This window comes from Oncorhynchus keta, chromosome 36 (genome assembly GCF_023373465.1).
Source record: "Oncorhynchus keta strain PuntledgeMale-10-30-2019 chromosome 36, Oket_V2, whole genome shotgun sequence".
NCBI lineage: Eukaryota > Metazoa > Chordata > Actinopteri > Salmoniformes > Salmonidae > Oncorhynchus > Oncorhynchus keta.
This window is the reverse complement of record NC_068456.1, coordinates 22,283,734-22,308,437: the sequence shown is the minus strand read 5'-3', so window position 1 is coordinate 22,308,437 and position 24,704 is coordinate 22,283,734. Positions and strand designations below refer to the sequence as shown.

General features: G+C 42.2%; 1 protein-coding gene across 5 annotated transcripts in view; it reads right to left on the bottom strand.

The window, feature by feature from the left end:
* The window catches only part of gfra1a (gdnf family receptor alpha 1a), a 108,887-nt gene that overhangs the window by 66,294 nt on the left and 17,889 nt on the right, over nucleotides 1-24,704 (bottom strand). For 3 of the 5 annotated variants that reach the window (XM_052498663.1, XM_052498662.1, XM_052498664.1), the window contains 3 exons: nucleotides 23,856-24,158; nucleotides 22,928-23,011; nucleotides 6,536-6,667 (listed from right to left, as the gene is read on the bottom strand). In XM_052498663.1, the coding sequence (XP_052354623.1) occupies nucleotides 6,536-6,667; nucleotides 22,928-23,011; nucleotides 23,856-24,158 (519 nt within the window). The remainder of the gene's footprint in view (nucleotides 1-6,535; nucleotides 6,668-22,927; nucleotides 23,012-23,855; nucleotides 24,159-24,704) is intronic. The other 2 variants (XM_035754514.2, XM_035754516.2) reach the window with 1 other exon arrangement.

Here is a 24,704-nt window from a genome sequence, read left to right as displayed (position 1 = left end):
GATTATTGCATGGATTGCTTTTTCCATAAAGTTTTTAAAAAAATCTGACACAGCGGTTGCATTAAGGAGAAGTATATATTTAATTCTGTGAATAACAGTTGTATCTTTTATCAATGTTTATTATGAATATTTCTGTATTGATGTGGCTCTCTGCAAAATCACTGGATGTTTTTGGGAGCAAAACATTACTAAACGTAACGTGCCAATGTAAACTGAGATTGTGGCTATAAATATGCACTTTATCGAACAAAACATACATGTATTGTGTAACATGATGTCCTATGAGTGTCATCGGATGAAGATCATCAAAGGTTAGTGATTCATTTTATCTATATTTCTGCTTTTTGTGACTCCTCTCTTTGGCTGGATAAATGGCTGTGTGTGTTTTGTGACTTGGCTCTGACCTAACATAATCATATGTTGTGCTTTTGCTGTAAAGCCTTTTTGAAATCGGACATGATGGGTAGATTAACAAGAAGTTGATCTTTCATTTGGTGTATTGCACTTGTTAATGTAGGAAAGTTACATATATCTAAAAAATATTTTTGAATTTCGCGCACTGCCTTTTCAGCGGAATGTTGTCGAGGGGTGTCGCTAGCTGTAAGAAGTTTTAAGTACTGATCGCAAATGGCCGGAAACTAAATAAACAGTACATGAAAGAGTGGAGAGCAGAGCAGAAGGCCTAACAGCAAACAAACCCACCGGTATAAACTGCTTGGAATATTCACATCGAACCTAAGTCTCTCTCTGGAGCTAGCTTTATATTATGCTAATACGGTGCATTTAATTTCCCTGACAAAGTACAACATGTACACTCCAAAAATACAAATATTAACATCGTTAAAGAACTATAATTACACTCAGTCTGGAATCTATGTGAGAGATTTTCTTGAAAGTTAATTCATTATTGAGAATAGTCTAAAACAAAGGAAAGGTATGGCATTTAGAATAGTGTTGAAAGAGACACTGGTCTGATTTTCTAGGCATTTCCCTAGATGATCTGTGTATGAGGATTACAAAATCATATAAAAGTACACAACTTTGATTTATCATCCATTCTGATAAAACAGAGATGTCCACTTAATTAACATGGTTAAAACAGCAACAACCTCATCAGAATATGCTACAACACTTCCACACAAAAAGTACACTTACTCAACAGGATGTGATGCTATTAAATGACTAATTACTTAAAACAATAAATCTGCTTTAATAATGTGATTAATATTTCCAAAAAGTCTTTACGGGAAGCCCACAGCATCATTCCTATTAACTTTAACAATGACTAACAACATTCAGGGGATTTGAGTTTTAATTCATCTGAACGTTCCTCCCTGAGGGCCCTGGTTCTCACAAACTTGGCAGTGGTATTAACTGTAAGCCACTGAGAGGTGGAGAGAACTCAACACACTCCCTGCTGAATCCAACACCTATCAAAAAAAATGATAAGGCTGTAGCACATTTAGCAGGGCCACTGGACCTTCAATACCCTGGCAGACTGGTAGAATCCCTGGTTATATTAGCACTGGACCGTCAATACCCTGGCAGACTGGTAGAATCCCTGGTTATATTAGCACTGGACCTTCAAACCCTGGCAGACTGGTAGAATCCCTGGTTATATTAGCACTGGACCTTCAATACCCTGGCAGACTGGTAGAATCCCTGGTTATATTAGCACGGGACCTTCAATACCCTGGCAGACTGGTAGAATCCCTGGTTATATTAGCACTGGACCTTCAATACCCTGGCAGACTGGTAGAATCCCTGGTTATATTAGCACTGGACCGTCAATACCCTGGCAGACTGGTCGAATCCCTGGTTATATTAGCACTGGACCGTCAATACCCTGGCAGACTGGTAGAATCCCTGGTTATATTAGCACTGGACCTTCAATACCCTGGCAGACTGGTAGAATCCCTGGTTATATTAGCACTGGACCGTCAATACCCTGGCAGACTGGTAGAATCCCTGGTTATATTAGCACTGGACCGTCAATACCCTGGCAGACTGGTAGAATCCCTGGTTATATTAGCACTGGACCTTCAATACCCTGGCAGACTGGTAGAATCCCTGGTTATATTAGCACGGGACCTTCAATACCCTGGCAGACTGGTAGAATCCCTGGTTATATTAGCACTGGACCTTCAATACCCTGGCAGACTGGTAGAATCCCTGGTTATATTAGCACTGGACCGTCAATACCCTGGCAGACTGGTAGAATCCCTGGTTATATTAGCACTGGACCGCCAATACCCTGGCAGACTGGTAGAATCCCTGGTTATATTAGCACTGGACCTTCAATACCCTGGCAGACTGGTAGAATCCCTGGTTATATTACCACTGGACCTTCAATACCCTGGCAGAATGGTAGAATCCCTGGTTATATTAGCACTGGACCTTCAATACCCTGGCAGACTGGTAGAATCCCTGGTTATATTAGCACTGGACCTTCCATACCCTGGCAGACTGGTAGAATCCCTGGTTATATTAGCACTGGACCTTCCATACCCTGGCAGACTGGTAGAATCCCTGGTTATATTAGCACTGTACCTTCAATACCCTGGCAGACTGGTAGAATCCCTGGTTATATTAGCACTGGACCTTCAATACCCTGGCAGACTGGTAGAATCCCTGGTTATATTAGCACTGGACCTTCAATACCCTGGCAGACTGGTAGAATCCCTGGTTATATTAGCACTGGACCTTCAATACCCTGGCAGACTGGTAGAATCCCTGGTTATATTAGCACTGGACCTTCCATACCCTGGCAGACTGGTAGAATCCCTGGTTATATTAGCACTGGACCTTCAATACCCTGGCAGACTGGTAGAATCCCTGGTTATATTAGCACTGGACCTTCAATACCCTGGCAGACTGGTAGAATCCCTGGTTATATTAGCACTGGACCTTCAATACCCTGGCAGACTGGTAGAATCCCTGGTTATATTAGCACTGGACCTTCAAACCCTGGCAGACTGGTAGAATCCCTGGTTATATTAGCACTGGACCTTCCATACCCTGGCAGACTGGTAGAATCCCTGGTTATATTAGCACTGGACCTTCCATACCCTGGCAGACTGGTAGAATCCCTGGTTATATTAGCACTGGACCTTCAATACCCTGGCAGACTGGTAGAATCCCTGGTTATATTAGCACTGGACCTTCCATACCCTGGCAGACTGGTAGAATCCCTGGTTATATTAGCACTGGACCTTCAATATCCTGGCAGACTGGTAGAATCCCTGGTTATATTAGCACTGGACCTTCAATACCCTGGCAGACTGGTAGAATCCCTGGTTATATTAGCACTGGACCTTCAATACCCTGGCAGACTGGTAGAATCCCTGGTTATATTAGCACTGGACCTTCAATATCCTGGCAGACTGGTAGAATCCCTGGTTATATTAGCACTGGACCTTCAATACCCTGGCAGACTGGTAGAATCCCTGGTTATATTAGCACTGGACCTTCCATACCCTGGCAGACTGGTAGAATCCCTGGTTATATTAGCACTGGACCTTCAATACCCTGGCAGACTGGTAGAATCCCTGGTTATATTAGCACTGGACCTTCCATACCCTGGCAGACTGGTAGAATCCCTGGTTATATTAGCACTGGACCTTCAATACCCTGGCAGACTGGTAGAATCCCTGGTTATATTAGCACTGGACCTTCCATACCCTGGCAGACTGGTAGAATCCCTGGTTATATTAGCACTGGACCTTCCATACCCTGGCAGACTGGTAGAATCCCTGGTTATATTAGCACTGGATATGTTTGTGTGACATGTTTTGCCTCTTAATCCCATTAAATCCGAGGAAACAACACTTCTGTTTTCACCCCCCCAAATGTCTCGGTATAAGACGGCAAACACTGGCGTGAAAGTAACTGTTTTTAATGGAGAGCGCTTGTCACTCTTGTAGGACATGTAGGGAAAATGGTCCTCTGTATCCTTCATTTATAGCGTGGTGAGGTTACTGAATTATTCATTCAATGTGAGTGGGTGGGCCACGATACAACCAAACACCACATTGCATGACACTAAATAAGGTGTTTAGTTTTAGATTTAGGTTTGTTTGTGGGAGAGTGAATGAGTTAGCAGGAATGAAAAACAAAGGATACCTTGCAAAAAAATAAAATATATATATACTGTATACATATAATATTACTATTATTGTTTTATTACAATATTTTTTAGGGTCAACAATTACTTGTATCATATTACTAAGTATATTTCTGTTTATTTGCCTGTTTAGTTTTTTTGATCTGTTTTGTTTTTCAGGTTATTTATTGTATTTGTATTTTTGTGTGTGATTTTGTTGTGATCTAAAAGCATTTTAAGCGAACAAAATTCTTATCCACACACAATGCCCTCCCCCACAGTCCTTACAATGCCCTCCCCCACAGTCCTTACAATGCCCTCCCCCACAGTCCTTACAATGCCCTCCCCCACAGTCCTTTACAATGCCCTCCCCCACAGTCCTTACAATGCCCTCCCCCACAGTCCTTACAATGCCCTCCCCCACAATCCTTACATTGTGATGCATTTGTACGTGAGCATGTGATGCATTTGTTACAGGTTTGCCTTCATGAGTGTTTTTAAATTGTATGTATTCCAAATTGGTCAGTGTGAGAATGAACCAGGGTTTTGCCACCTCATACAGTGAGTTAAGACCCCCAGATCCCCCTGAACACTCACTGAAGCGATGACCACCCCTTCAGCAACACAGAGCAAGCACAACATTGGGAGTGGGTATGGGTGTTTGGTGTGTGTGTGTGTGTGTGTGTGTGTGTGTGTGTGTGTGTGTGTGTGTGTGTGTGTGTGTGTGTGTGTGTGTGTGTGTGTGTGTGTGTGTGTTTGTGTGTGTCCTATGATGTAGTGGTAAAAAGAATCGAACACTCCTACATTTGCCATGTATTTTCTGCTATAGTTTGTGCAAAACAAAAAAGGTGCGTAGACGGCTTTTACATGAATTTACCCTCCACTACACCACTGACCTTACCCACAAGCAGCCACTTAAACAACCATATCAAATATTTACACTCTTTTTAATATTATGAGAATGTAAAATGGTCCAGTGTGGTAAAACCCAACTCTCCCCATAATCTTTCTCTCTGCTCCCCAGGGCTTGAGCTTAGAGCACATCTGCTTGAAAATATATTTCCCAAGGATGCTGCAAACCTCATCCTGACTTAGCTACCACCTAAACAACTATTTATCTTAGGGCTGGATGATATCGATGTCTACATACTGTAACTTTTTGTCATAATCTTATTGATATTTGTTACAAAACCCTATTATAAAAAATAATAGAACAATTTCATCCCACAGCAGTCTTCAAATCAACTACAAACAAATGCAAAAGCACAATATCGCAACATAACCAATGTACTATAACACTGGTTCTTATCAACATAACCCACATGATATAATACTGGTTCTCATCATTATAACCCATGTAATATAATACTGGTTCTCATCAACATAACCCATGTACTAGAACACTGGTTCTTATCAACATAACCCACATGATATAATACTGGTTCGCATCATTATAACCCATGTAATATAATACTGGTTCTCATCAACATAACCCATGTAATATAATACTGGTTCTCATCAATATAACCCATGTAATATAATACTGGTTCTCATTGACATAACCAATGTACTATAACACTGGTTCTCATCAACATAACCCACATGATATAATACTGGTTCTCATCATTATAACCCATGTAATATAATACTGGTTCTCATCAACATAACCCATGTAATATAATACTGGTTCTCATCAATATAACCCATGTAATATAATACTGGTTCTCATTGACATAACCAATGTACTATAACACTGGTTCTCATCAACATAACCCACATGATATAATACTGGTTCTCATCATTATAACCCATGTAATATAATACTGGTTCTCATCAACATAACCCATGTAATATAATACTGGTTCTCATCAATATAACCCATGTAATATAATACTGGTTCTCATTGACATAACCCATGTAATATAATACTGGTTCTCATCAATATAACCCATGTAATATAATACTGGTTCTCATCAATATAACCCATGTAATATAATACTGGTTCTCATCAATATAACCCATGTAATATAATACTGGTTCTCATCAATATAACCCATGTAATATAATACTGGTTCTCATCGACATAACCCTTGTAATATAATAATGGTTCTCATCGACATAACCCATGTATTATAATACTGGTTCTCATCAACATAACCCATGTAATATAATAATGGTTCTCATCGACATAACCCATGTATTATAATACTGGTTCTCATCAACATAACCCATGTAATGTAATACTGGTTCTCATCAACTCCTGAAAAACCTTATTAACCCCCACCCACCCATCTTTATTTATTTATCCATCCATCTCTCTCTCTCTCTCTCTCTCTCTCTCTCTCACACAAACACAAACACACACGCACCTGTGCACACACCTTTACACATACACTTCCTGCCGTGCATACTGTAAGTCTTGAGGTTAATTACCCAGAATTGCCCAATTGGGATGAGCTCTCCTGTTTCTACTGGGGTCTTCCACTGCTCGGCCCCTGACTTGGGGCCCCCTCCCTGTGGGCACTGTGACAGTGCTGCTCCTGGGGTCGCCGATGACCCCTTCCTCTGCAAGAAATGTGCTTCATTCAGGACCACAGGGAGAACAGAGCTCACAGTACAGTGGACCAGGGGACAGGCCACACTCAGAGGGTAAAGGGGACAGGTCAGAGGCAGGAGAGTCACCAGGCGGGGAAGGGAAAGGTGTTAGTGCTGAGGTCTTGTTAGTGGAAGGTTTGGGACAGTACAAAGGAGAAGAGGGGAGGTCTTGTTAGTGGAAGGTTTGGGACAGTACAAAGGAGAAGAGGGGAGGTCTTGTTAGTGGAAGGTTTGGGACAGTACAAAGGAGAAGAGGGGAGGTCTTGCGTTGGGCAGCATTTTGCTGAGGGAGTATAGTTCTTAGAGACAGCTTTTTGACAGCCAGTTTCTGGTTAAGCTGGTAGCACCAAAAACAAGGAAATGGAGGATAGCTGCCATTCCCAGGTCACTGGCCTGCTAATTACACTGATTATACCAAACATGTGTTCTTAATGTTTTGTATACTCAGTGTATATTACACAACATGAGATACAGCTCAATGGTGACTAGACAGGTATATGAAGTATTTTTGCATTTTCTACCCATACTACCCATGAACACCCACAACAATACCCACTCATATCCCCCTCAGAAGTTGTTAATTTATGGTAGCTGGTGGCAAATCAAAGACCCTAGTGGTATACTACGATGCTAGCTAGATCTACTCAGGGTTTTCTAAAGCTAGGCAGCTTCAGTTAGCCTCACATTCCAGCTCAGGCTTCATCCGTATTACGACTGTGGATATTGCTCGTATGCCTGCTGCTAACTCTAGCAGGCTTGTAACTGCGTGTGCATGCTGCATGTGGCTAGTCGAACGCTGAACTCTTCATCAAGACTATGGTGAGACATCAATCCATAGGTGAGTCAGTGCCACGTCTTCATTTTTTCCTACATCAACATGAAAGAAACGTTATCTTGCTATGGTGTGAAATAGGCTTTTAGAACTGCCATGTGCAACTTTAATTACGTAGCGTTATTACATGGATTTGGTGTTCTTTGGTGTGCTTATCAATGCACAAGCACGATAAAATAAGTCATACAAAAGTTTTACTGTGGGTTAAGTTTCAAATGCATCCTGTCATTACTAAATGTGTAATTTGATAGGTATTTTAATGTAAACAAAAATGTACACACAAATATTTGGTAAGTATACTGTACGTTCAATTGATGGACTTACACAAACTGTACCCAAATGGAACATCTGAAGATGTTTGTATATTAGTGGCACACAGCACAGATGCAAATCTAGTATCAATGCCCTCATTTAACATGCTTGAGATCAAGAATGTTGCAAAGCCAAAAACAGCTGGATACTGGAGATATGCATCTTTTCATGGTCGTCTGTTTTCCAGGAAGTTTACAGAGTGAAAATGTGATTAAAAGTGTTGGGGGGGGGGTTGTTCTCTCGAGACAAGAGCTGCAGCACATTGTCTTGTATAATCAGAGGACTACTAGAATTTCCAGCCATGATTAGAAGAGTCACAGACACACAAAAACAGACCATTACCTCCTTCTCGGCTGGAAAACAAAACAGCTGCAGCCTTAAAAAGGATTAACATCTATATTTTCTCACTTCATTTGAGGGCTTAGGACTGTCGCTCCACCCAAGGCTAACATCTCTGAGTCTGGCAGTATGTATGCTCTTTCATAATGATCAATTGAATCCAAACCAATTCATCACTAACTGTATTGTACCAATTAATATTTTTTAAATAGGGGGGGATGCCGCAAGTGACAATTTGATCAAACGTGGTTACTCACAACATTTATCCGACTTTAGACTGACACCTCACTGTTTGCTGTATAGGTAATTATGCAAATGTGCATGCATCTGGGCAGAAAAGCATTAGAGGTAGCTGGCACATGTGATGCCCCTGGTGAATCGAGCTGTCAGGAGCGTCAATTAACTATGATGAATCACTCTCCCACTTTATATCCAATCAGAAAACTCTCAGGACTCCATTCTGGTCACCTTTAACTCAATTATTTTTTGGCCGCATAGAGCTAGACGCAGGGACAAGGCTGGAACCCGATGCTGCTGTTGGCATTATTCTGCCATTAGGGTGCAGCTGTGAGAGTAATGTCTGGAACGGTATGCGCATTTAGCAGCTAAAGACCCTACGACCTGTGGCTAAATCCTCCATGTGATTTGGAGGGACAGCTATAGACATTTGGATGAAAGTCAGACAGACAACAGACATGCTGGAAGCTATGTAAAGCTTCGGTATAAAAAACATATTTAAAACCTTCATCGGGATCTAATCTTGAACCACCCTTGCTTTTCGTGAACTAACACTCGCACTTTACTTTTTCCTACTAGCACTGGCTTTTTACTAGAACTGAGAAAACTGTAAGTTGCACTGGATAAGAGCCTCTGCTAAATGAAAAATGAAACAAATATATATATATATATAATCAATCTCCACATCAGGATTCCCCAACTGGTTTCATTTGGAAAGTTTTCTGAGCAACAAAATCAAAATTAAGCTTTTTTAAACGTTTTTTCTTTTCATTGTTGGACATAAAAGACTGTAAAAACACAAGGAAATAAGCTCCAAGTGATTGTAATATAAGAAATTTGTTCCCACACATAATAGAGAGACACGTAATCATGAACAAATGTAAGCAAGGTTCGAATTGATTATGTTTTAGTCAAACATTATAATCTGGAGGCGGAAAAATGCACACCTGTTTAGCCGAGGTGCTGGCTAGCAGAGTAGAACACCTGTTTAGGCGAGGTGCTGGCTAGCGGAGTAGAACACCTGTTTAGGCAAGGTGCTGGCTAGCGGAGTAGAACACCTGTTTAGGCAAGGTGCTGGCTAGCGGAGTAGAACACCTGTTTAGGCGAGGTGCTGGCTAGCGGAGTAGAACACCTGTTTAGGTGAGGTGCTGGCTAGCAGAGTAGAACACCTGTTTAGGCGAGGTGCTGGCTAGCAGAGTAGAACACCTGTTTAGGTGAGGTGCTGGCTAGCGGAGTAGAACACCTGTTTAGGCAAGGTGCTGGCTAGCGGAGTAGAACACCTGTTTAGGCGAGGTGCTGGCTAGCAGAGTAGAACACCTGTTTAGGCGAGGTGCTGGCTAGCAGAGTAGAACATCTGTTTAGGCAAGGTGCTGGCTAGCAGAGTAGAACACCTGTTTAGGCAAGGTGCTGGCTAGCAGAGTAGAACACCTGTTTAGGCAAGGTGCTGGCTAGCAGAGTAGAACACCTGTTTAGGCAAGGTGCTGGCTAGCAGAGTAGAACACCTGTTTAGGCAAGGTGCTGGCTAGCAGAGTAGAACACCTGTTTAGGCAAGGTGCTGGCTAGCAGAGTAGAACACCTGTTTAGGCGAGGTGCTGGCTAGCGGAGTAGAACACCTGTTTAGGCGAGGTGCTGGCTAGCGGAGTAGAACACCTGTTTAGGCGAGGTGCTGGCTAGCGGAGTAGAACACCTGTTTAGGCAAGATGCTGGCTAGCGGAGTAGAACACCTGTTTAGGCGAGGTGCTGGCTAGCGGAGTAGAACACCTGTTTAGGCAAGGTGCTGGCTAGCGGAGTAGAACACTTGAAAAAGAAAAGGAGAATCATTAGCCAGCCACTCTAGGAGTTCAGATGCAACAATTTAATAACCTGATAACCAACGTTTTGACAGTCAAACATATCTGTTTGGGATTCTTGCGGTCAATTTGCAGTCTACAAATTATAATTCATTTTGTTTCCGCCACATTTTCTAATATGGCCGATAAGAATGGAGGAGTCAAGACAACCCAGTGGATACTCCTCAATTCTCCAGAACGATGTGCATTGTGCACCCTGCAACAGAGGGATTATAATTTTATCCAGGCCAACGGAAGAGCTAGGGCGAAAAGAGAAATCAATAGTTTCTTGTACGCACAGCCTCAAGTTTCTATTTTAACATGGCTGGCTATTGATTCGCTTTCAGGTGCGATGTCTCCCTTCGACAGCAAACACTCTAAGAGGATTTGGAAGTCTTTAGTGTAACAGAATAACCTTGTAAAATTGGAAGGAGGGAGTAAGGGAACGTTAACATAGAACCGCTATCTCAGTCAATGCTCACTAAGGAGGCTGAGGCCACAACTCTGACAGACAGAGCACCGCTGTACCCAGACTTCAGAGGCCCGGGCTTGGCCTGTGATTGACACATCTTGACACAAACAACCAGACAGTGGCAAAGGGAGTTGCTTTATCAAAGTAGCCATTTTAATGACATTTGTTTGTCAGCTGGCACATGGAATATCGATATGGAAACGCTGCAGATGGTTTTCAAACACGTCTCCTTTTCAATTCTCTTTATCTCACACAAACATTTTAAGTTGGAGAAAGTACAGAGAGTCAAACACCAAAGCAATACCACTGAGAAGGGTTTTGGTTGGTTGTTGGAAACCAGGGTTGAAACTGTCAAAATACTTCTACCAACGCACTATTAAATGCAGAGCTACTCCCAGGTCCAACCACACTATTAAATGCAGAGCTACTCCCGGGTCCAACCACACTATCAAGAGCAGAGCTACTCGGGTCCAACCATACAATCAAGAGCAGAGCTACTCCCGGGTCCAACCACACCATTAAGAGCAGAGGTACTCCCCGGTTCCAACCACACCATTAAGAGCAGAGCTACTCCCGGGTCCAACCACACCATTAAGAGCAGAGGTACTCCCCGGGTCCAACCACAACATCAAGAGCAGAGCTACTCCCGGGTCCAACCACACCATTAAGAGCAGAGGTACTCCCCGGTTCCAACCACACCATTAAGAGCAGAGCTACTCCCGGGTCCAACCACACCATTTAAAATATATATATAATAATTTAACTAGGCAAGTCAGTTAACAACAAATTCTTATTTAAAATGATGGCCAACACTGGCCATACCCGGACGACGCTGGGTCAATTGTGCACCGCCCTATGGGACTCCCAATCACAGCCGGTTGGGATACAGCCTGGATTCAAACCAGGGTGTCTGTAGTGACGCCTCAAGCACTGAGATGCAGTGCCTTAGACCGCTGCGCCACTCGGGAGCCCCATTAAGAGCAGAGGTACTCCCGGGTCCAACCACACCATTTAAAATATGGGCACAGACTTCAATTAAACGTCTATTCCAAGTTGGTTCTAATTAATTTATTGAAATGATTTGGAAACAAAGTTGATTTAACCAGTGTGTGCCCAGTGGGTTCTCCCTCCTCTCACTCTGTAAGAACCCCTAGCAGCAGTCTGTTCTCATACACCGCTGGGATCTGAGTTCATTATTAGAGTGGCATTCCAACAGTAGTGAGCTGTGTTGACAGGCTCTCAGCATCGTGTCAGTACGGGGATTTAAGTTGTTGTGTGGTCTGTTTGCAAGGTTGGGACTACTACTGATGTTTTCACACATACACAGCTCAAGGTCGAGGACTTCAGAGAGAGAGAGAGAGAGCACAGGATTGGCTCCAGTTTGACAGAATGAGACAAAATATTGCTTCTGAGCAGCGAATGACACTTGTAGTATTTTCCTTAGCACAGTTTCTAATGATTTATGCTGAAGGAAAATAAAACATGTAAAGAGGGAAAAGTAGGGAGAAGAAGGACAAGGAAATTAGGAGACAATGTCAGAATTGTCTTTTATCCCAAATACAGCCACCCTTCAATTAAAATAATTGAAATGCCAAGTTGTGTGTTCATGTGCTGAGCTCATAGTCATCATCCTGATACAACATCAGCTCAGACCACAAAACTTAACAGGGAAAGGTCATCTACAGGTCTCAGAAAATAGTGGAGTGATATAGAAACTCATCTTCATTCATAGTAGTACTTCACAGATTTGTTGATGTCCTTATCCTTTTTTCACCACTACCTCATCATTTAGGCAATTTCAGTCCAGCCAGTCTCGCCTGCACAGCAGACTCATTATTCCATTTTGTGTCACATTTTTCCCCCGGTTTCATTCTTCTCATTGGCCACTGAACATTAAATGACAATAGTCTGACATTTAAAGGGGCTTTATCTACAAACAGAGTGATTGTACCGTAGCTATATCTCCATGGTGATAAGCCAGACCATTTAATAACATATTTGAGTTTTCTTCAGTTTAAAGCTACAGTACACTTCCACGAGTCAACCTCCGATGAGTTTACACTTTCACGAGTCAACCTCCGATGAGTTTACACTTCCACGAGTAAACCTCCGATGAGTTTACACTTTCACGAGTCAACCTCCGATGAGTTTACACTTTCACGAGTCAACCTCCGATGAGTTTACACTTCCACGAGTCAACCTCCGATGAGTTTACACTTTCACGAGTCAACCTCCGATGAGTTTACACTTTCACGAGTCAACCTCCGATGAGTTTACACTTTCACGAGTCAACCTCCGATGAGTTTACACTTCCACGAGTCAACCTCCGATGAGTTTACACTTTCACGAGTCAACCTCCAATGAGTTTACACTTCCACGAGTCAACCTCCGATGAGTTTACACTTCCACGAGTCAACCTCCGATGAGTTTACACTTCCACGAGTCAACCTCCAATGAGTTTACACTTCCACGAGTCAACCTCCGATGAGTTTACACTTTCACGAGTCAACCTCCAATGAGTTTACACTTCCACGAGTCAACCTCCGATGAGTTTACACTTCCACGAGTCAACCTCCAATGAGTTTACACTTCCACGAGTCAACCTCCAATGAGTTTACACTTCCACGAGTCAACCTCCAATGAGTTTACACTTCCACGACTCAAACTCCAATGTTATGCCACGCATACAGCAAACAAACCTTTAGTTATTCTAGTTCTCAAGATCGAGGAAAAGAAAAGTATGCACATAGGTCAGTATGAAAGGCTCCAGACCAGTGAGTGTTCCTGAATATGTTCATATGTAACTCTGCTGTGTATTCATCCATTTACTCCACTGCTTGCCTCTTGGGCAGGGGCAAATGGCCTGGGAATAATGGAAGTCCACTTGAATCTGTGAGAAATTGGTTATTACTGCCTTCTCTATGGATCAGTGCATCACACGATGGCAAACTGGTGGACGGAAAAGGAACCATTTCATTGAATGCTCTTCCTCTATTCCTTGTTTGCTTTTTCGCTCATGCATACACACATACACACATACACCCATACACACATACACCCATACACATACACACATACACACATACACCCATACACACATACACACATACACACATACACCCATACACACATACACACATACACACATACACCCATACACACATACACACATACACCCATACACACATACACACATACACACATACACCCATACACACATACACACATACATCCATACACACATACACCCATATACACATACACACATACACACATACACCCATACACACATACACACATACACACATACACCCATACACACATACACACATACACACATACACCCATACACACATACACACATACACCCATACACACATACACCCATACACACATACACCCATATACACATACACACATACACACATACACCCATACACACATACACCCATACACACATACACCCATACACACATACACACATACACCCATACACACATACACCCATACACACATACACCCATATACACATACACACATACACCCATACACGCATACACGCATACACACATACACCCATACACCCATACACCCATACACACATACACCCATACACATACACACATACACACATACACACATTTAACCCATACACACATACACCCATACACACAAACACACATTTCACCCATACACACATACACCCATACACCCATACACCCATACACCCATACACCCATACACCCATACACACATACACACATACACCCATACACCCATACACACATACACCCATACACACATACACCCATACACCCATACACACATACACCCATACACCCATACACCCGTACACACGTACACCCGTACACACGTACACCCGTACACACGTACACCCGTACACGCGTACACACGTACACCCATACACCCATACACCCATACACACATACACCCATACACACATACACACATGCACACATACACCCATGCACATATACACCCATACATCCATACACACATACACCCATACACACATACACCCATACACACATACACCCATACACACATACACCCATACACACATACACCCATACACACATACACCCATATACACATACACACATACACCCATACACCCATACACACATACACGCGTACACGCGTACACACGTACACCCGTACACCCGTACACCCGTACACCCGTACACCCGTACACACGTACACACGTACACACGTACACCCGTACACACGTACACACGTACACACGTACACACATACACACATACACACATACACACATAAACACATGCAAACATGCCAACATACACAAATTAGTGTACAAAACATATTCAATGGTCTGGTACTTCATCCATGAGCATTCCACCTCTCTGTGTGAGTTAACCATTTCCCTTGATTGAAATGACCTACCTTGTCTGTCTTATGAAAGCAGTTGTGGCTTTCGTGACCCTTTACCCATGAACCACTCCAAACTAAGTATGTTTTACCGATACCCTAACCTGGCACACAGACAACAGCATGGCACTTCTTGCTAATAAGAAGCAATGAGCTCTGCAGACACCGGAAGCCCAGAAGCATTTAATGATCCATTTAATCAAGTAGAAACACAGACATCAATACAGGTAGTTCTCCCTGAGAGAGACTTAGGATTTCTGTAAGGAAATGGAGGGGAAAAAAACAAGCTGCACCACTTGTATTAGAAGAAGAAGAAGAAGAAGAAGAAGAAGAAGAAGAAGAAGAAGAAGAAGAAGAAGAAGAAGAAGACATAACTCAGCTACAGCCTCAAAGCATGATGTGGTCACTGATGTGGTAAATGAGTGTTGCATCAAAAAAGGCCCATTTCGCTATCTGCTGATTTTATTCATTTGTGTGTCGAGATGTTATTAAAGTATTTTTTGTCAATGTGACTGAAATGGAAAATCGAAATCAAATCAAAAATGTGATTGTTCTGTTCTTCAGATTAAGTTTCTCATGTGGCAACTTCTACCACATTAACCTCTTGAATGTAAAGTCCCCATATTTGGGGACCCTATTAGATGTTTTTTATTCAATTCAGTCTGAAATGAGAACGGTAGCTCCTATCTGCAAAAGCAGGGTGTCTGCGGAAACCTGAGTATCTTGGCTATTGATCTGTGCCTTAAAATCTTTGGTGTGACAATACATGGGGATACAAATGTATAAGGACAAGCCGAGCCGATGACCTAATTTCAAGATGGCTGCTAGCTACATTCTGGTTAGCGTTGTGAAATATAAATGAAATAAACACGAAACACATTGATACACACCGAAAGCTGGGACTCCACAGATCATGAGGATGTCTTATTTGTCTGCCTGTGACCTACCGTTACTGATCACCAGCCCAGAGAGTCAAAATATTTATTTTACACAACGTTAAAACCAAACAGGAAACATCTTACTAGGTTAACTTCGATTTGGTCTGTGTTTGAGCAAAAGCTACATGGCGAGTATGAAATGAGCCTATTGCCAATGCTATCTGATGATGTGTGACTTAATGGCAACATTGAATGTCTACCGAGTGACTATATCGCTGCGCATTAAAAATATGATTTTGCCTGCTTACACAGGGTATTGGCTACTATGGCACCTTGACAGTCTTGTAGCCAATGAGATAAGCTTTCCAGGGATATGTAGTTGACCTGGGTGGGACAAAGCAAAGCCTAGAATCTTTTATGCATAATGCGAACTATTGCTAACTGGCTCAGAGACGAGATGCACCAAGCACGCTACATTACATTGTAAACAGATTTAATCGCTTTAATTTCATAGCTTCAGCATAAAATATGGCTTCTCATGGGGGGAAATAAAGGTCAAAACTAAGAATATCGAACAGGACGCTAAAAAGAAGACAGCTATGAATAAGTATACCGACAGCTATGAATAAGTATACCGACATAGAAACTTTGAATAAAATACTGGTCAGACTCGGATTAGGGGAGGGATTTGGACTACGAGGATTTTGATTTAATTTACATAGACCTATGTAACAAGTCATTTTAATGTTATATAATTCCAAAGTAGTTCATGTCTATGTTTCATATTAGTTCACTGTTTGCTGTTCTAAGTTTCAGCCTTGTAAACTTTGGAGAGACCACTGAACTCTTATGGCCACTCTTAATTTGTGGTTCTGACCTCTGTCTTTGTCTCCAAATTGTTACTTTTTCCATTGTGTGTGTGCTTGACACCTTCTATGTGAGTCACTGTACAGATAAAGTTTAGGCTTGGTGTTTTTACTTTACATTAATGTTGTTTTGTGAATTTAGTCAACTGAAATTCTGTGTGTCTTATAACAACATATCCCTGTATTTTATTCACTACAGAGTGGAAGATGCAGAGGATTTGGATGATGACGTTTGGGAGCCACCCCTCCCCAGTCAAGGTCTTCACCCCCCACTGCTATGTCAATCACCCTGTCTGATGGTTCGATATCCACTTTTCATAGACCTCTTGAAAAATAAAATTGGGGCTTGTGGCACCATTCCCCCTAACAGAATTGGTTTCCCGAATATCAAGGTTAACAACAGGGTAAAGACAGCGGAGAGGGGGACCATAGGTTTGATCAGGACTAACCAGCTGCTTTTTGTGAAATGGAAGGACACTAGGAAAGTAACCATGCTCACCACACAGCATAAGGCATTCAATAACGGGTGAAAAAGGAAGAATGTCCCCGTTTCTGTGAAGGATTACAATGCCAACATGGGGGTGTCGACCTATCTGATGCTCTGATAGGCTACTACCAGGTCCTCCACCAGACCAGGAAGTGGTATAAGACTTTTTTTTTACCACTTTGTGGACATTGCTACAGTAAATGCTTTCATTCTCCACAAGCAGATGGCCAAAGCAAAAGGTCAAACCCCCCTCTCCCAGTTGGCCTTCAGAGAGCAGCTGGTGTTGTAAGTGGCTGAATTGGGGGCCCAAAGCAACCATCACAAGACCCCCCACTCAAGGTGAGCGCCACTATCCAACACATATGACAAAAGACAAAAGGAAGAACTACAAGCATGGCACAAAACACGGGGTAAAAGGGGGGAAATGCCAGATCTTCTGTCCAAAATGCCTATTTGCATTTTGTTTCCTGGCAGAGAGGGACTGCTTCAAAGACTATCACGATATGCACAAGCTACCGTAGATTGGATAGTGAAATCCAATCATCTACACCTGGGAAGTAAAACGAACACAAATGCAATTTGTAAATAGTTCAGCTTTTTTAGTGTAACCAAGTTGGTGTTTGATAAGACATTTTTATATATATTTTTATGTATACCTGTTGATTTTACACTGTTTTTGTAAAAATGTAATTTGTATGTGGGATCAATACAGTGGATATGCCTAGACTAAAAGTTCAGGTACTTTGGAGAGGTTGAAATGGTAGAAATTGTGTTTTTATATTGAACAAATAGCATTTAGGGATTGCAAATATGTAATAGCACTGGAATGATCTAATTTACAGACATAAGCCACTTTGGAGATTTTTAGGGACACTTGGAAACATCCTGTGACCACACCTGACACCACTTACTAAAACATTTGCTCATTTCTAGTTGTTAGGTCTATCAATCCCATTTTTCTTTAGGATATTGTTCAAATATTGTAGAAAGATGACTTTTAACATAACAAAAAACAAAAAAGGTTATTTTGTGTGTGCTTGTGTATTCTGAACTATGTAACTTCTACCAGATGTTTTCTTTCCAAATATACAGTCATGTAATTACACATGAGTAACAGTTACTTTAGGGTATGTCTATTTAGGCAGAAATCTAAATTTTTCTATTATATTTAGGAGGTTTTAATAGACTGACGTCATTTCAATGTTTAGTTTTGATTTACATGTGGTTGAGTTGTCAATTTACGTGAATTCAACATTAAATTAAAAAAGATATCACCATGTCATTGGATTAAGTTTAAAAGTTGGGTGAGAAAAGAAATTCCCTTACGTTGATGACTTTTTGCAAATCCAATCAGTTTTCCACATTAATTCAGAGTCATCACATTGATTTTTTTTGCTTGAAATGACGTGACAACAACGTTGATTCAACCAGTTTTTGCCCAGTGGGAAGTGACTCACCCTGACTCAACATAAGGCTAAAAGCATTCTACCTGCCTGGAGAAAATATTTAAAAAATAATGTCATTAACTTAGAACTGGATGTACACTGAGTGTATAAAACATGAGGAACACCTTCCTAATATTGAGTTGCACACGCTTTTGCCCTCAGAACAGCCTTGTCTGGGCATGGACTCTACAAGGTGGCGAAAGCGTTCCACAGGGATGTTGACCCATGTTGACTCTGCTTCCCACAGTTGTGTCAAATTGGCTGGATGTCCTTTAGGTTGTGGACCATTCTTGATACACACGGGAAACTGTTGAGTGTGAAAAACCCAGTAGCGTTGCAGTTCTTGACAGACTCAAACCACCATACTCCGTTCAAAAACTCTTAAATCTTTTGTCTTGCCCATTCAACCTCTGAATGGCACACCTACACAAGTGAAATCAATGAGGGATCATAGGTTTCACCTGGATTCATCTGGTCAGTCTATGTCATGTTTTGTACACTCAGTGAACGTGTGTGTGTGTGTGTGTGTGTGTGTGTGTGTGTGTGTGTGTGTGTGTGTGTGTGTGTGTGTGTGTGTGTGTGTGTGTGTGTGTGTGTGTGTGTGTGTGTGTGTGTGTGTGTGTGTGTGTGTGTGTGTGTGTGTGTGTGTGTGTGTGTGTGTGTGTGTGTACTTGTGTGCAGTATGAGTCTTTGGCCCTGTCCCAGACATTATGAAATATAGTCTTATTGAGCTATTGACTGCCCTGGATGGCTCCTGCCTGCTTACCTGTGGAGCTCTTCCATTGAAAATCGTTGATAGGGTGTGTTTGACTGTCAGTACGCACATGTCCGCGCTGTGCACAAGTATGTGTGTGTGTATGTATGGGCAAATGTGTGTGTGTCCATGCAATCACGCTCTGGGCTTTCCACATCCTCTTCACACATTTGAGCTGCTGTTCTAATGCTACTCTATTCTATTCTCATGTGACTTAATAAAGGACAGCCAGCGTGCTTTAAGGCAGCTGTGTACCCTACAGTATAAGCTTCACTGATATTGTTCCAGCTTTATGTCTGGTTCAGTCCATCAGAGGCCTACAGTACCCAGAGTGGAGGTGGGAATGGGGGCAGTGGGACCTGGGGGTCAGTATGTAGGAAAGATCAGGAATAAACCTCACTATAATCAGGAAGGGTCTGAGGAGAATGACCAGAGTGTCACTGGAGATTATGAGGCTCAGGGCCAAAGCAGGGGCCTATTACAGATTAATTACATCTCACAATGCCTCCCTTTGTTCCCCACTATGAATCAGTCAGCTGATCTATGAGTCCTCTCAGCCTTACGGAGACAGCCATTTTATAGGGCTGCCTGGAAGTAGGGCCTGTGGGAGGCACTGTGTTGACCTAAACCTCCCTGACACCCGTCCTGTCACCCCTCTCACCCATAAGGTGTCCCTCTCACCCTACCTGGCCCATAAATCCCCCATGATAAGCCAGTACGGATGGTCTGTGGGACACGTAGCTAAGAGAGAAATGTGCAACCGTCAATCAACATAGAGAGCTTTTCAAAGGGGAATAAGGAGCACCTTCAAATGCTGAGCGCTTTCCTATAAATCTTTCTGTTCTGGTAGCTCAGAAGGGAAAATGTCTGGGGCTGTTATTTGCCTTGATATGAACTATGCTCCTAAGAAGCTAGAAATGTAGCTTTGATGTTTGGCTGTATTCTGACAGGCATCTATAATGACTGATGTGTAATTTCCACTTTTCTGAAATTAGAGTATTTGTCCTAGAAACGTTATTTGGGTCTTTGCCCAAGGACACATCATGTTGCTGCAGTTTGTCTCTCTATCGCCATTGATGATTTAACGAAATTGCCCCTTGATTTTGTCAGTTTAGCGATCAATATACTAAAAATAATTAACTAAAGGAACAACCATAATTGTCTATGCTTCCAGGTTATATACACTACATGGCCAATAGTGGATTTGGCTATTTTAGCCACACCCGTTGCTGACAGGTGTATAAAATCGAGCACACAGTCATGTAATCTCCAAGACAAACACTGGCAGTAGAATGACCAGTGAGCTCAGTGACTTTCAACAAAGCACTGTCATAGGATGCCACCTTTGCAACAAGTCAGTTTGTCAAATTTCTGCCCTGCTTGAGCTGCCTTGGTCAACATGAACTGCTGTTATTGTGAAGTGGAAATGGCTAGGAGCAACAACAGCTCAGCCACGAAGTGGTAGGCCACACAAGCTCACAGAACGGGACCACCGAGTTCACTACCGAGTTCAAAACTGCCTCTGGAAGTAACGTCAGCACAAGAACTGTGCATCGGGAGCTTAGGGAAATGGGTTTCCATGGCCGAGCAGCCCACACAAGCCTAAGTTTACCATGCGCAAAGCCAAACTTTGGCTGGAATGGTGTAAATCTCGCCGCCATTGGACTCTGGAGCAGTGGAAACACGTTCTCTGGAGTGATGAATCACACTTCACCATCTGGCAGTCTGACGGACGACTCTGGGTTTGGCGGATGCCAGGAGAACGCTACCTGCCCGAATGCATAGCGCAACTGTACAGTTTTGTGGAGGAGGAATAATGGTCGGGCTGTTTTTCATGGTTCGGACTAGGCCCCTTAGTTCCAGTGAAGGGAAATCTTAACGCTACAGTATACAATGACATTCTAGACGACTCTGTGCTTCCAAATTTGTGGCAACAGCTGGGGAAGGCCCTTTCCTGCATGACAATGCCCCTGTGCACAAAGCGAGGTCCATACAGAAATGGTTTGTCAAAATCGACGTGGAAGAACTTGACTGGCCTGCAAAGAGCCCGGACCTCAGCCCCATCAAAAAACTTTTGGATGAATTGGAACGCAGACTGCGAGCCAGGCCTAATCGCCCAACATCAGTGCCCGACCTCACTAATGCTCTTGTTGCTGAATGGAAGCAAGTCCCCGCAGCAATGTTCCAAGTAACATCTAGCGGAAAGCATTTCCAGAAGAGTGGAGGCTGTTATAGCAGTAAAGAGGACACCAACTCCATATTAATATCCATGATTTTGGAATCATGAGCAGGTGCCTGGGGCAGCAGGGGTGGCAGGGTAGCTTAGTGGTTAAATAGTTGGACTAATAACCAGAAGGTTGCAAGTTCAAACCCTTGAGCTGACAAGGTACAAACCTGGCGTTCTGCCCCCGAACCACTATTCCAAGGCCGTCATTGAAAATAAGAATTTGTTCTTTAACTGACTTGCCTAGTTAAATGAAGGTAAAATAAATAAAAATAAATACCTTTGGTCAGGTTAGTGTAATTGAGAAATGTAGGCCTACTATATTATTTACACAAGTATGTCCACAATTGACATAATAACAGGTGATTCCTTTTGCAGGCAAGAACAACACTTTTGCTCAGTGTTACAGTCTTGGCCATTTAAATTAGGACAGGAAATGTATGAAAAGATTAGCTCCCCTTCATATTCACAATCCGATTGCAAATCTAAATAGAGCCAAATCTCTGTGTTACATTTCTATGTGCTTATTAAACTCATCTCAAGCTCTCTTATTCTCCATCACCAGCCATACAACATGGCACCTCACCAGCACCGGATTGTAGTTTCTCACAACAAAGACCAAGGTAAAGTCAAAGGCCGCTATAGCTTCCATGGATAGCACCTGTGCGATCGTGAACAAGGGAGAATATTGCCATCTAGAGGCAGCTCATAATTGAACAGAAACTCACTCCACCAATGCGTGTAACGGTGTCCTATGTGATACCCCCTCCCCGCATTCACGATCGATTTGATATGACCATCACAATTCAATGTACAATTTAAACACAGCTCAATAAACTATGCTACAACCTGACGCATTTTTACATTTTTACAACTCCACACCACCACACTCCGTGTTGAGCTCTCAGTGAACACTCAGAACTATAGCTCCCCGTGCAAATTCACTAACAATGGGCATGCATTTCATTGGGGCGAAAGAGGGAAAGTGTGAGGATTGTAAAAAAAAATCGAAACACAATTTCACTAAGAACATGCACAGCCAGCATTTCATCTGTATACTTTCACAAAGAAGCCAAGTGTCCGTTCGTGAACTTTTAAATAAGTTGCACCATAGTAAACTCTTAATAAATCCATGCCCTTACCTGAAATAATGGGGGCCAGTCGGAATATGTCAGACAGCCTGCTATTCATGGTCTCATAAGGAGAGTCCTCGAGGAAATCGTTCCCTGAAATGAATATTGAAATACAATGTGATTTTTAACATACTCTTGTAGTGTTAATATGCATGTACATGTTGCAGACAACCAGCTAGACACACACACACACACACACACACACACACACACACACACACACACACACACATACATACATACATACATACATACATACATACATACATACATACATACATACATACATACATACATACATACATACATACATACATACATACATACATACATACATACATACATACATACATACATACATACATACATACATACATACACACATACACACATACATAAAGATATATATAGATTTTATTTAAAGAGCATGCACGTGGGTTATTGTTTTCACTAAATGTTTGTAAACTACCATGGCTTGCCATTTCTTCACATGCGCATACACATGAGATGGGTATCTAGGTCAGTCAATTTCCATGACGCCCTACTACTCGTTAGGCTACAGTTGATTAGGCATATTGGTCAGCAACTGAGAACCCCTACTGCCCCACTGGCATTAGGCAGTACAATTTTTGTATACGATCTACTGCAAGATGACGAGTGCCAAAGGGCTTTACTCGATTCATTCTAAGAGATTTGTTTAAGGTCATTACCCCACTCCTTTCCCATTACGCACGGGCGGGAAAGTTACGCACCCAATAATGTCTTGTTTTCTCCCTGAAACGGTATTGCTTTAGCAGTTTACATGGTCCATTAATACATTACTCATACAGCAGGTCTGGGAAATGTTTCTTTTAAACCATTGATTAACATCAGATTGACTTCTGACAATGTGTGATTGCTGTGTTGTAGCCAACTGCAATGATACCAAAGTGCATACCCTGCAAAGTCTGGTAGATTCCCCAATAGATGCGAAGGCAGTTCTTCTCTTTCTTCATACCCCTTTTACATCTGCAGTTATACAGGGGGCTCTGCTTGAGCGCATCCATGGCGCTCCGACATTCGTCCTGCGCCTCCAGTCCGGCTACCATGCTAAAGTTTCTCTCCTTCCCCCCAGCAACGCACTGTCTCATTGTCCGATACTTGGTGCTGCATCCTTGCTCCTTCATACACTGCTCACTCGCCTTGACACAGTCGAGGCGGTTGGGACCAGAAAGGACATTCTCCTGGGCATACAATACATCTGTTTGGGGAGAATAAATAGTGATAATACTAATAATGTTTCTGTCGTTGAAATGTTAAATATTGTAGGCTATACGGGATTTAGTCACAATACACATTCAGAGATTAATCCAAACTAAAGCTTCTTTACAGATTAACATACTGTATTAACGCTGTACTGAGTGTATTTTAGTGCGCAACTCCGTGACAATAACAACAACACAAACATCTCATATAGGCTACTCGTCACTGACATAGTGATCAATGCATTGCATACCATATACATTTGTTAAATATTAAAAAAAAATCAGCTGAGGACAAGTAAAGTTATTAAATATGAAACGGGTAAAACATGTTATGCTTTTTATTTTTCAATGTAGGCTATAGTAGTGTATATAGGCTATACATGAGAGACGGATAATGAATTGCCACTGTGTTTAGTTGTGTCTATTGCAGAATTAGAACTCAGTTCACTTCGATTAGGCTACATGAGCTCGTATTTGATTTTTCGGTAGTCAATGGCATGGTCCGCATTATGGTGGCTCATCTCTCTCCACAAAGATCACTA